Source organism: Festucalex cinctus, chromosome 8 (genome assembly GCF_051991245.1).
Source record: "Festucalex cinctus isolate MCC-2025b chromosome 8, RoL_Fcin_1.0, whole genome shotgun sequence".
NCBI classification, from domain to species: Eukaryota; Metazoa; Chordata; class Actinopteri; order Syngnathiformes; family Syngnathidae; genus Festucalex; species Festucalex cinctus.
In genome coordinates, this window is record NC_135418.1 from 11,058,517 (window position 1) to 11,072,386 (window position 13,870).

A 13,870-nucleotide genomic window follows, 5' to 3' on the forward strand; every position below is an offset into this window, starting at 1 on the left:
ACCAGGAAATGGGTGTGTCCAGTGGAGTTCTTTGCATTCACTGTCAGCCAATCAGATGACAGGGATGACTTCCTGCGTTTTCGAACCTCCTCCGAGATGGTTCTGAAAAGCAGTTCCACTACTACAACTCGGCCTGAAAAAGTCGAATCGAAAAGCAACAACTCGGGGTCAAGCAAGGCCGTTTCGGTTTGGAACCGGACTAATGGAAGTGCGCCATAAATGTTCTCACAGTGACACAAGGGCTGTCTTTAACAACAGAGACCAATTTTGTAAATTTGTTCTGTTTAAAAGTACAAGAAGGTGAAAAAAACTGCAGCACCATACACAAGGAAAAAAAGGCCACAAACTCTCATCCGATATACTGTATTTAAAAAAAAGACTAACTATGAAAAGCATGCAGATGGCTTGATAACGACTGGTATTCAAATTGGAAACAATATGATTCATTAAAAAGTGAGGCTTAGAATTAGGTCTGCCTGTCAAATGTATTCAATTGCAGGGTGAACTGCAGAATGTAATGCAGTGCTTTATAATCTAAGGTTAGTAATAGCCACTCAAAGATTACACACTCCATCAGACTGATACTGCAAAAATGACTCTTCAGTCATGTTGAAAATGTAAGACAAAAGAACCCAGGCTGGAGTACACTGTGCATCTTAAAAAACTGCACATTAAAAAAATAATGCTCCTGCTTTTTCTCTGTTTGTCTCATCAAATTTTCAACAGGTTTTCAATAAAAATTGATCTTCATTTTAAGATTTGGGGAATTACATGTAAAGAAATAACTGATAAATTGAGGACATCTACACAGTGGCAGTAATTGCTTGAAATATCAAAGCTACTTTGGTTGCCATTCGAATGGGGCATGCTAGACCTTGACAAAAGAACAGAGTCCATTTTAACCTTTCCGTAGTCCGAAGCATTTATTTTGTGCCGGGGGAATCATATGACAGCTTTAACCCTAACTTGTCTGCAAACAAGGGAAGTGGAATAATGATGGGGTCATTTTCCCGATGGTATTCTGCAACCTCTTTCTAAAAAGTGACTTCAATTGTTTAGTCCACCTCAAATCATGTTGTCCACATACTGGACTCTCCAAAGCTGTGACCATCTTGAAAAAATGGTTTATTTTCTAATTTCTGTCTGAAACAAGCAATATTTTTGCTCTTCTTGTTGGAAAAGGGACAGATTCAAAATGTGAGTCTTCTTCAGACTCTATTGAGGCCTTGATAGCGTTGTAACGGTGTCTTGTGTTGGTGGGTGCCATGATGTAGCGGTGGCGTCCAAATTGAGACCGGTTTGACCCACTGTCAGGTGTTTATAGAAACATCACTTCATTAGCTGTGGATCACGCCAGACACTCATAAGGGCCAACCATCTGCTCCCTCAGCCTCGCCAAGGTTAAATATCCACTTGGAAAGATAAGAGAGAAGCAGTGACGTGTATAAACAACAATTAAAAAAAAAAAAAGCTTTTAAATAAAATAATAACCTACTACTTTAAAAAACATTGTTCTCATACAAGTATACTGTACTACTTTACACATAATGTAAAAAATATAATTGTGCATTTGCGTGTGCACAAATAAATATACAGTCGTGACTGTGGTATTTCAAGATATTTCTATTACTAAACATAAAATTAGATGCCATAATTAAAACCAAAACTAACATTCAAGTATACAGGACAATAACAGCAACAGGATTCAAGAGGCGGCCATAACACACACCTTAGTAATTGCCTATGAGCACACACAAAAACATGCAGGCTCAAGATTAACAGAACAGAGAAAACAAGCAACCAGAGAGGAATTAGCTGCACTACAGTATATACAGTAATGGTGATTTGAATGTCTAGTCAAGCACAAAAAAAAAATGGCAGAAGCGTCCATCCATGGTGGTCAAACCTGCTGTTAGTCAGCCAAGGGTGAAATCAGGATTCAGAAAAGAGCATGCATTATCACACATTATAAAGAGAGAAGTTGAAGGTTATAATGGGATACATGACTTTTTTTTTTTTGGCATTTTGCTGGAGAGCATTGTGTTTACAGGGAGGAAATTATAGCGCTATAGAGAGTAATGCAACTAGGAATAGGACGTATGACAACACTTTATTGATCCTCGGTGGGGAAATTAAAAAATATAAAGAATAGGCAAGATTTGTAACCTTTTTAAACGATACTAGCAAAAATCACAGATTGCTGTCGGTCTTTTAAGTATGTATATATATATATATATATATATATATATATATATATATATATATATATATATATATATATATATATATATACATATGGAAAGTGAAAAAATTAGAAAAAATTCAGTGTCAGTCCCATTAACACATTCACTGCCAGCCCAGCAAAAATGCATTATTAGACGTCTTTTTCCGTCAATGCCAGTCAATGAGTTAAGATGAGATGTAACCAAAATTGACGAATTTTTAAGCAAAATTTGCCTTAAAAAAAGAAAAAAGGAAAAAAGGATGCTGCATTATAATCACAAAATATATTGGCACATTGTGTTCAACACATTCACTGCCAGCCCAGCAAAAATGCATTATTTGATGTCTTTTTCCGTCGATGGCAGTCAATGAGTTAAAAATGAATGGGGAAAAGTTGATCTTTAACATTAAATTGTGCGACTACTGTAAATATTGTACTGTAAATATATATATATATATATATATATATATATATATATATATATATATATATATATATATATATATATAAAGATAAGACTGCCCAACCTACTGTAAGCTTATTTTGGGCCTTGAACCTAATAAACAAATCAATTGTAATGCAACACATTTAACGTACAATTACAATAATGTTTTAAATATGGGGAAAAGAATTACTTAATGAGAGAGGTGTCAATGACCGATTTGGATGCTGCTTTACAGGTTCTGCGCTGGTTGGCTGGGATGCGATCCAGGGCGGACCATTACCTTGAAGTTGCCGCCATGGAGATAGTTGTCCCGACCTACCGGGCTGGATTTGGATGAGGACCCACTTCCTTGATGACGTCTCCTTGCAGTGCTTCAACTTCTTAAACAGACTTTTGCGGTATTCTAGTTAATATTGTTTAGCATGACAAACGATGTAAATTGTTGCCCATTCGACATCCATTGCAGCCTGGTCATCCTGGAAGGGGGATTACCACATCTGCGGTCTCTTTACAAGATTTCTCATTTTTCCCCGAACGTGTTTTTCAAGTTTTGATCAGGGGATGTCATTGATATTTTTCAACTGTGGGCATGTGAAGGCCTTTGAGACTCTTGTGTGATTAAGGGCTCTATATAAATAAACTTGACTTGACTAGTTAGATGACTGCGTTTATGAAAAAAGAGGGAGATTACTAACGCCATTAGTATACATGCTGTTATTCCCAACACTGCTGTCTACTGTACAATTCTGAGTTTAAACTTTCTGGTCTCAGTTTGACTTCAATGGCCCCATTCCATCCCATCAAACTGGAATAAACAAAACATTAAATTACAGGCAACAGGTACGCCCCATTAATAATTGCTTCCGAGATTTCCCGCGCATCAAATGCTCACCCAGACACCGGGGTCACTTCGGAGAGGAGGGGATTGGCTAATTCAACTAATTACCCAGGAAGAAACAGATGAGTTCTTCCATTAGCAGGGTCATCCTCATCTCCTCAGAGCCTCACTCTTAATCCGCTGTTAAAACAGATTCTGTGGGCAAATTCTGCAAAGCAGTAACTTCAGTTTTGGAGGATGCAGTACAAAAATGGTCTCGAGAGGGATCGACAAAGTTTTGAAGTGTTAGCCATACACAGGGGAGCAATGCTTTGAAAATATTTCTGAAATATGGACATATATCCAAAAAATGTACTCACAAGGGATTCCTCTGGGCAGTGCTTTTGGGGAGAAACTGAATACCGAGCCTCTCGTGAAACAGCTGCAAATCCATCATGCTCACAGGCGTGGCTATGAATGCTCTTTTCAACAGAGGAGAGATGTTACAGTAAAGAAACTTTCATCATGCTGCCTCAATGGATGAGATCACATATTCAAGACGACCATCATGCTCTATGGGTAAGGAAGCTCAAACATCAAATTAAGGCTGATTTAGAGCCATTTAACTGTCTCTCACCAAAACAAATGAGGCAACTGGGATTTCTTATCTCATATGAAAATACATGATCATTTTGTCCGTTTCACTCATTATTATGATTGCTTATAAAGCAACCAACCAAACCTAAGTAAATGTGTATACAGTGTATGTACTGTACATTATGTACAGAGCTGTCATTTCTTTCCTTGTGGGGACTTTATTTAATTCTGGCTGGTGGATTATGTGGCTCTGCTTCACAAGCAATGTTTGTTTGTTTGTTTGCTCGTACAAACAAACCAAAAGAAGCAGGAAAGATGACCTGGTTGAAACGTATATCAAGGAAAACACGGAAAATTCAAATATTTGGAAACTGACATTCTATGAATTTCCTTGCAAATCGTTTGTTTAGGCTTTCGGCTTGTTCAATCAGTGAGTCGAATGTATGATTTATTTGGAAGCGTGTTTTCATGGGAAGCCCTTTCTGACACAAGACACCCATTTATTTTTGTTATTATTATCTGGGCTGGGGACACCAGAGGATGAGTATTGAGGCCGGTTACCAAACCCGCACCAATTCCATGAAAAGCAGGACAGAGCCTGACAAGGGACACTATTTTCGTACACAGGCGCCTGTGCACTCTGTGTAAAAATCCGCTTCATTTTCATGACGAGCTAGTCTAGTTTACCATGTTCATGAATATCTTCTTGTGCGTTCCGGAATTGCCGCTCCCCTGGCGCATCTGGCAATTTGGCGACAAAAAGTAGACTAGATTTTAGACCCGAAAAAAGCGAGTCTAACTTGTGGCGCAGCCGCACAAGTTGTGTAAGAAAAGTGCAGGCAGGAGGGGTCTTGTTGGTGCTGGACTTCACTTTGATGGATTGGATGTACTGGCTTCTATGGATCTCTCTCTGCCTTATCGATCCTTCCCTCCTTCCTCTCTTTAGTTTTTCCTCTGGTCTCTTGAGATCTCGCTAAATTTGCTGGAATTTAGAGGCTTCCGGGGTTGGCGTAAGACTTTGATTTTGTAATCATGGGGAAGGCAGGAAGTGTTTGGTCGGTGCTGGATTTCACTTTGATTTACCTTTCTTTTCTCTTTATTTCTTTTTTTTCTGACCTTTTCTCTGGTCTCCTGACCATTTAAACCTCACGACTCTGGCAAGATTCTGAAGTACCTGGTTAAGGCGAAGGGTAATGGGATATTTATAAGGCTTTAGGTGAATGAATGAGTATAAATTTATACGTATTTGCACGCACGCACGCACGCGCACGCACGCAAACGCACGCAAACGCACACACGCAAACGCACGCACGCACGCAAACGCACGCACACATACACACACACACACACACACAAAAAAAAAAAAAAAAAAAAAAAAGAGCAATGATGACAAGACGTTGAATCGGTAAGACTACCGAATGAACAATTCTGAGCTCTTATAAAAAAAATCAAATAAAAAAAAATAAAAAAATAAATAAATAAAAAAATATAATAAAAGTGCAGGCAGACAGGCAAAACCCGACCCATGTGCACAATCAATACGGATAGCTGGATAACAGTAAATTATATTCTGGATAGATAAACATATCTAAAAAATTCTGAACAAAGATAATTCAAGACAATAAAATTGCTTCCAAGTCTTTCTAAAAAATGAAAGAACATGTTCTTATATATAGTATCCACACAACTCTACAGACATTGTGTCCAGTGAAGAAAGAACAAATGGCATGCCTGAGCAGTGTCTGATTCTTCAGCAAAGAGGAAAGTGGAGACGTGGTGTTCCGAGCTGTTTGGTTGAGGTCACGGGAGCAGAAAAGAGGAAATGAGTGAAGACAGGCACTGCTCTCTGCGGTGAGCCCGTGACACTGCCGGGGACCCTGTCAGGACCGGTTTGCTGCCTGTCACACAGCAGCATGCGACAGGACAGGTAGGCAGAGCTTCAAACATGTTACATGACAGGAGAACTCGTATGTGCAAATCTATTCCGGGTCAAGAGGAGGCTATTGGCTCATTGACGGCCAGACGTGTTTGCATAAAAGACGCAAAGCAGATGATATTTGGAAACATTACAGGAGAGAGAATTAGAACATGCATAATTAAGTGGACGGTATGTTGCTGGATTAAGTCCAAAATTGTAGCTCAAAGTGTTCTCAATGTTGATGAACATTAAAAATAAAATCTTTGGCATATGATGACAATCTTTATGTTTGTGTCTTTTAAGGAATGCTATTAACCTTGATCATAAAAACGATGGCGCTTACTCTGAAGAGGATTCTGTAAATCATCGACTGTGTCGTCATGTTTTCTTTGACTGATGTAAAAGCAAAACCCTGTGTAACGCATTGACCAGACACAAGTATCATCATTTGCAAAATCTACTATTTAAATCCATGAGTCTTTGCCTTCACAAAGATAATCATGTAGTTTTGCATGGCAGTATCGGATAGTTGCAAGAAAAAGAGTGCGACCCTTTCGTTTTGTGCGTAAAAGTGATCTCATCGCTTTTGTGTATGAAAGAAAACCTCCTTGTGAGCAAATTATTACAGGTGTAACAGATTTCAAGGTTGCTTTCTCCAGACCGCATGTTCCAGTTCTTTTCACAGATGTTGAAAAGGATTGAGATTGGAGATTATTGAAGGTCACTAGTCTAATTTGTTTTTAGCAATTTTTGGATCTTTATAGCCTACTGTTCAGGGTGCACATTTCACTCCAGAATTTAAATTTCATTGTATCCTGCCCGAAGCAAAGCAGCCCCAGAACATAGCTGTTCCTCTTCTATATTTTACAGTCGCTGCAATGTTCTTTTCTTTGTGAGCTTCATTTACTGATAGTGTAAACACAGGGGTGATGCAACCCCTGAAACCCCTGCTTTGTTACATCAGTCCAAAGGATATTCTCCAAGAAGTTCTGTGGCTTGTCAATATGCAATTTGGAAAGTTCCATTCTCATCAGTTTCAAGTTATTTGACAAGCGACTACTGTTTGTTTTACTTTGCGGAAGGGTACAAACAAATTTGTCTATCAGACATTTGACTTTAGCGTTCTCAGCACTCTTTTGTGTCAATGTCAATGAAAATGTTTCTTGCTTGACGGTATAATAACAATCCTTGAGTGTTTGTAATAGATCTGTGGAAAACTGCAGTTGATAAAGTGCCGAGCAGAAACTGCCATGACACTGCAATAATCAGAAAGCTAACAATTATGTTTCTGAAAGATGACAAATAACCTCCCATCTAAATGCATTGAATTGAAGCAGTGAGGCCAGTTCGTTTGTTTTTGCAGAACACTGAAATCATGTGGTTTTGACATGTGTGTGTGTGTGTGTATATATATATATATATATATATATATATATATATATATATATATGAAAAAGATGGCAGAATGTTGTCACATGTATTGAGCAGGCAGTATTTTCAGAAATTCCTGCAATCCCTTTAATCTTGCTGCCAGACTCTTGGCAACCTCACTAACCAGTTCTAATTTTTTTTCATCAGTTTTGGTCGCACGTTCACTTCTTGGTGATGTTATGTTGTGCTGTATTTTCTCAACTTGAGGATGACAATTTCGCTGTGTTTGTTGGTAAACTTAAAGCCTTTAAATATACAATGACACCCTTAGGATGCTGTGGGAGGCTTCTGTGCACCATTGCTTGGACTATAGATATGAGTACAAAAATGTCAGAAAAAGCCTACCAAAGCAGCTATACTTTATTTGGGTTCAATCAGATGCACAATTAATAGAAAATAGAAAATGTCTTGAAAACTTTTTGCATTCCTAAATCGGCAGACAAAATGTTTCTGTAGACTTCAGAGTTCATTTTGCTGCTGCTACCACGTGTTACATCATCAAGGAAAATTAGTCAGCCACACAAGCTCATCCTTCACAGATGTGCTCCTTTGTTTGGGATTAGGAGCAGTGTTTTTTGTTTTTTTTTGTTTTTTTTGTTTGTTTGTTTTTCCTGGAAGTTTTGCATTTTTCATCACTCTGGTAAAGGTTAATCTTTGCCTCACCAATCCATAAAACTTTCTCCCTGACTGTCTATGTATTTGCATTTGTACTCTAGTTTATTTCAGCAATATAATAAAAGTGTGTGCGTGTGTGCTTGCTTGCTTGTGCGTGTAATTTAGACTGTATTAATTAGAAAAATAAGAAGACAGATGAAGCCGAAAAGTATAACTTTGGGTTATGTTAGTCAGCTATTATCTATGCTGGCTTTACCTGCAAAACCAAATTTGTATGGTCTATTTCAATAATGAATTTTATATTTGATGACTTAAAATAGCCAACATTTAATGCTGAACAATGATTACCTGTACATCTGCAATTACATTGTGTTTCATTGATAAGTATGCATCGTTATGTTAATCGTAACCCAGCAATGTCACTGCATTCGTCTAAAACACTGACACAATGCAGTACTGAGAATAGAGCTCATGTGTCGTGTTGATGCTTCAGTGTTTTCATACAAACTATAAGCAGAAAACAAATCCGATAGTACACGCGCACGCACGCACGCACACGCACACACAAAACACAATGGCTGGACTTATCTCCAAAAATGTCAAATGGGATTGGCTCCAACTCCCTGCAACCCTGCAGAGGATCAGCAGTATCAGTGGACTACCTGGCCTTGTGTCAAAAGAGGAAAGTGGGGATACACACACTGCTTGAGGATGGACAAACGCAAATTTGTGTGTTGGATGCTCTCAATGAATAACTTAATCCAAGCGCTAAAAATGCTGGATGAGCATTTTTCGGCCGCAAAGAGAAGGGCATTGATCCTTTACATGAGCAGATAGTTCAGCGGCCAGAATACTTTGTGTACCTGAAAACTCGCCATATACAATCATAAATCTGCTAGTTAAGAATGACGCTGATTTCATTTACAGCCACCTCTCCGTTTTCTATTACACTTACCCTGCTTTGACTTGGCCACTCCAACCTTCATTTTGCAGAATTTTCTGGTAGAAGCAGAATTGATTGTTCCATTGATCACAGCAATTAGTCCAGGTTATGACAGCAAAGCAGCCCCAGATTATCACATTGCCGCACCCATGATTGACTGTTGACATGATGTTCATTTCATCAAATGCTTCGTTATTTATCCATCCATTTTCTTGACCGCTTATTCCTCACAAGGGTCACGGGGGGGGGGGGGGGTTGCAACATTGCCGCACCCATGATTGACTGTTGACATGATGTTCATTTCATCAAATGCTTCGTTATTTATCCATCCATTTTCTTGACCGCTTATTCCTCACAAGGGTCACGGGGGGGGGGGGGGGGTTGCAACATTGCCGCACCCATGATTGACTGTTGACATGATGTTCATTTCATCAAATGCTTCGTTATTTATCCATCCATTTTCTTGACCGCTTATTCCTCACAAGGGTCACGGGGGGGGTGCTGGAGCCAATCCCAGTTGTTTTTGGGCAGTAGGCGGGGTACACCCCGGACTGGTTGCCAGCCAGTCGCAGGGCACACAGTGACACACCCACAAGCACACCTAGGGACAATTCGGAGCGCCCAATTAACCTGCCATGCATGTCTTTGGAATGTGGGAGGAGACCGGAGTACCCGGAGAAGACCCACGCGGGCACAGGGAGAACATGAAAACTCCACCCAGGAAGGTCGGAGCCTGGACTCGAACCCGCGACCTCAGAACTGGGAGGTGGACGTGCTAACTACTCGTCCACCTTTGTTATTTAAATAATCATAATTTAAAAAAAAAATGTCATCAGTCTACATATTTTCTCCAAATGTCTTGCAAGAAGAGTGGATCCAGTTGTCCTTTTGGCGGGTGAGGTTTGAGATTCTCTACTCTTAGAAAAAAAAAAAAGAAGAAGAAAAACCCCCGGCAAATCTGGTCACTGGAGGGACGAAACTGTGAAAATCTGCCATGTTGTATTCTGACTGAGGACTGCATTAATTCTCAAGTCAGTCTTCTCCACATGTGCTGCAGATAATATTAAACAGTTGAGCAATGTAGAGCATTGGGGGGAAAGCACGCACACACTCATGCTGTCCTCACAGAAACACTTGGAGAAAAAGGACAAAGTTGCTACACTTGAGTGGCCACTCGCACTCACTCCACACATTTGTAGTATGAATGAAAGCTGATATCAGGCCCAGATCAGTGCAAGGTGAGGTAGGGGACATACTGTCGGAGTTCTTTTCCCCAGAAGACCTGACAACAGCTTGGCTGAAAGGGAAGACAGCTTCTCTCGATACTCGCTTCAGCTCCCTTCCTTGTACACGCACACACACAGACACACGAATCCCTGACCTCTGTGGTGTGAAAGGAAAGGGTAGTTTGGGTGCAAAGTAAAGCTCGAGACCTGTCAGGCGGATACATCCAACACACACTTGACAGGAAGGAAGTTCAGATGTCAGTTCTCATCATGCAGGCACAACACAAGTGGTGAATGTCTCAATTCAGGCAATTCGCCAAGCAGAGAACACATTCAGGTGATACTTTTATAGCCACACTTGCTACCTCTGCTCTCCCTGGAAACATGAAAGTCGCTTCATTAGCACCAATAATGGAATGTTTTGTCATTTGAAATCAGCTATTCTGAGTATGCATACATATTTTCACACAATACTTTTGGGCTTGTGTGCATAAAAGAACCACAACATTTAGATATGATTAATGGTGTCCAATCAGTTTGTTGTGCAGCAGCCCTTCCCTACACCAAATGTGTATATGGAAATCTTTTTCATAACGCGTAATAGATACCCACTCTCCCTTATGCACGGCTGTCTCTATAGAACTGATCTAATCAACTACACAAGATAAATATGTTGTGGTCATGTGATTAGGACTCTTTCACGTTGCAAAGATTGCTAATCAGCAGTGACTTATGGCAATAATAACCACACTTCCTTATAATAAGGTCATAAATTCAATCAACTGTCATTTGACTAATGAGGGGATGTTCGATGACACCTTTTTTTGAGACTGATACCAGTACAAGTATTCAACTCTTGAGTAGTCACCAGTACCGATACCAGACACCAATACCACTGTTATATAAAATTTCCCCCACAAATCAATGACAGATAACCTTAAAGAAAGACCTATATGTCCCAATATAGCATTGTTCCTAAAAAAATTGCATCACATTATTGTAATGGATATTTTCAGGTCTTCTAATTTCTAGGTCCTGATCACAAAATGGCCATTAGAGGGTGGCTGATACTGTTAGCAGCTGCCGTCATGAGTTGGCCTACTAATATCTTGAAATAAGGCTGGGTATCAACGCGATACTGATACCTGCTGTTGGTACTTGCCCAACCCCTAATTGAAATTGTGCTCAATTAAAAAAAGCATGCATTAATTTGAAAATATCGGTATTCATTTTTATCTATGATAAAAGCTGTACCCACTTCCCACACAGCATCAGTCACAAACTTTATGACAGATATTTTTGCACAAGCAATTTGTGAATTTGGTAGACTGGCAATTTAGTGTCAAAATGTAGACTAGATTTTGGACACACTAAAACCAAGTCTGACAAGCGTGGGACAATCCATCTGAATCATTGTAGAAATCAATTCATTGAACAAATTATTATCATAATTAACTTAAAAAAACAAAAATTAATAGCACGCCCCTGACTGTGTGGCACAATTTTTGGTGGCGTTAGTTGTGGGTTGTGATGTCACATGGATGTCACACTGTCCACGCCTCATGCACGTTCGACAAAATCATCTGAAAGTGGAGATTTTACAGTTCCTTTTTAAATATACTCTTTGTGCGCCAGTCTCATCTCTCGGAATCCAGTGAGTTCACTTTTGCTTCTCTCTAATGGATTGAAATGCATTGATGAGGGGAGCTGCTTCGATTGGCAAGGAGTCGGCTGTATTCCCTGCCTCAGTGATGCGCAATAGGGGGTAAACACCCTATTCTATCTGAACTAGACTAGCACAATACCAAAAGAAAGAAAACTCCACCCATGCATACAGTTTGACTGCACTTTGAGCTAGATTTGTGGTGGGCACGAAATTGTGACTGCGAGTTTAGAATTATTTCTTTTAAAATTATCTACCGTATTTTTTGCAAGTGGTCACCATTTGTGGGATTAGTGCCATTTATCACAAACACAGGGTTGTTGTGATTTTGTTAAATTTGGAATGCAATGTTTGGACTCCCTTTGTCATTTATAGTACATGGCAGTTATTATTGCCATTGATACACGAAATGAGCTTTTGAAGAGTGAGGTTCTCGCCTATTCGGTCCAGGGCAACTGCCCTGTCAGAGTGTGGGTACGGGTAGCAAAACCTTTGTAAGAGCCCGTCAGAGAGATTACAGATTCTCACTTTTCTCCGGAGTAATGCAGCTGTCTCTGTAGAGAAGAAATCAGAGAAAGGGGTCAAACAAGGATATTGAGCTGGTCTGAATTTCAGGATATCTATGCTGACGTGAGACCCCCTAATTAAATTCAGTGTAATTGAATCCCCCTTGTCACAGCACTAGATCACCCCCCAACCCGTATCCAGAGCAGGCAAAGAAGAAAAATCAATAGTTTATGTACTGATATTAATCATTGAATCATAGTGGCAAATATGAGCATATGGTCGGCGTTAAAAAGATGTGCTGAAATCAAATAACCATCTTGCACTATCTCTCAGGTAACATCCCTCCAGGTAAACAAACCTGCTGCCTTGCTCTGCCTTTAGCCTCCCACACAGTGGCCCCTTCTGGAAAGTTAACTTCTGAGCTGCAGTTGAAGTGGGAGCTAACATATGGAAATGAAAAACATGCCAGTTTGTTTCTTCTATTCATGTTTTTATATTGACCTTGTAAAATAAATATTCCAAAATGCAACCCTGCGTACAGTGTGTCAGTAAAGTGGTGCGACTCTCGCTCTGACTCACTGTGGTAAGATGTGTCACTTCATGTTTAACTGTGCACATAGAAGTACTCAGTGTGACCTGCAGACTGCATTAAAACAAATGTATTCCTGGAAATATGACACATCCTCAAGCAGTTTGAATCAAAACTTAAACACGAAAGTCAACGGCATACTTTACATATGGGTAATTGCGGTGAATTGGTGCACTTTGCCCTTTATAATTGATTTATCAAATCAATATTCAATCTCAATGCTTCATTCATAGTTTGCTTCCTTGCTACTGTCAAAGTGTCCTTGAGCAAGGCACCATCCATACTCTTGCAGCTTCACCCCTTTCACTGATATTTCTTCTTGCATGCCTACATGTGTGGTTTTGCTGTATTATGGTATGCTGTGCGGCACAAAATGTATATACGGCAGAGTGTAAATTAGATTTTCTCTTATGGAATTATAATAATAAGAAATTTAATTAAAATTAAAAATTGTTTGACTTACATCTTGCTTATGTTAAATTGCTGTTTGTGCTTGTGTTTGCATTAAGGGGTATTTGAATTATTTAAGTGTGTCTCAAAGTGGATATTAAGGAGGCTTATATTATTTTGCGTCTTGGCATGAGAGACAAATGGAGAAGGGTCAAAAAGAAAGAGACGGTCCCAAGAAAATATTGAAAGGACAAAGGCACACAGCCTTCTGAACTTCAAGTGAGTTACCCAAAATCAAAATTAACCCCAAAGGAAATTTGGTTGTGGCTGTGGCACATATCCGTGGTTGTGATTCAGTGTCAGCAGATGTTGTATACTGTACCATCTCTATATCATTTGGCTAAAACAACAACAAATGGACAGTTCAGAAAGCAAGGACTTAAATGATTGGAAAAATTCTCTTGCTGAGAAGCAAAGAATGATGACTGATAATGGCCACACAGAT

At 39.5% G+C, this 13,870-nt stretch overlaps 1 protein-coding gene across 1 annotated transcript in view; it reads right to left on the reverse strand.

Annotated features, from left to right (window-relative positions):
* Window positions 1-5,883: 5,883 nt before the first annotated feature.
* LOC144023594 (uncharacterized) overlaps window positions 5,884-13,870 on the reverse strand; it is a 158,340-nt gene continuing 150,353 nt past the window's right edge. The window contains exon 10 of the mRNA XM_077529232.1: window positions 5,884-5,981. Within this exon, the coding sequence (XP_077385358.1) occupies window positions 5,884-5,981 (98 nt within the window). The remainder of the gene's footprint in view (window positions 5,982-13,870) is intronic.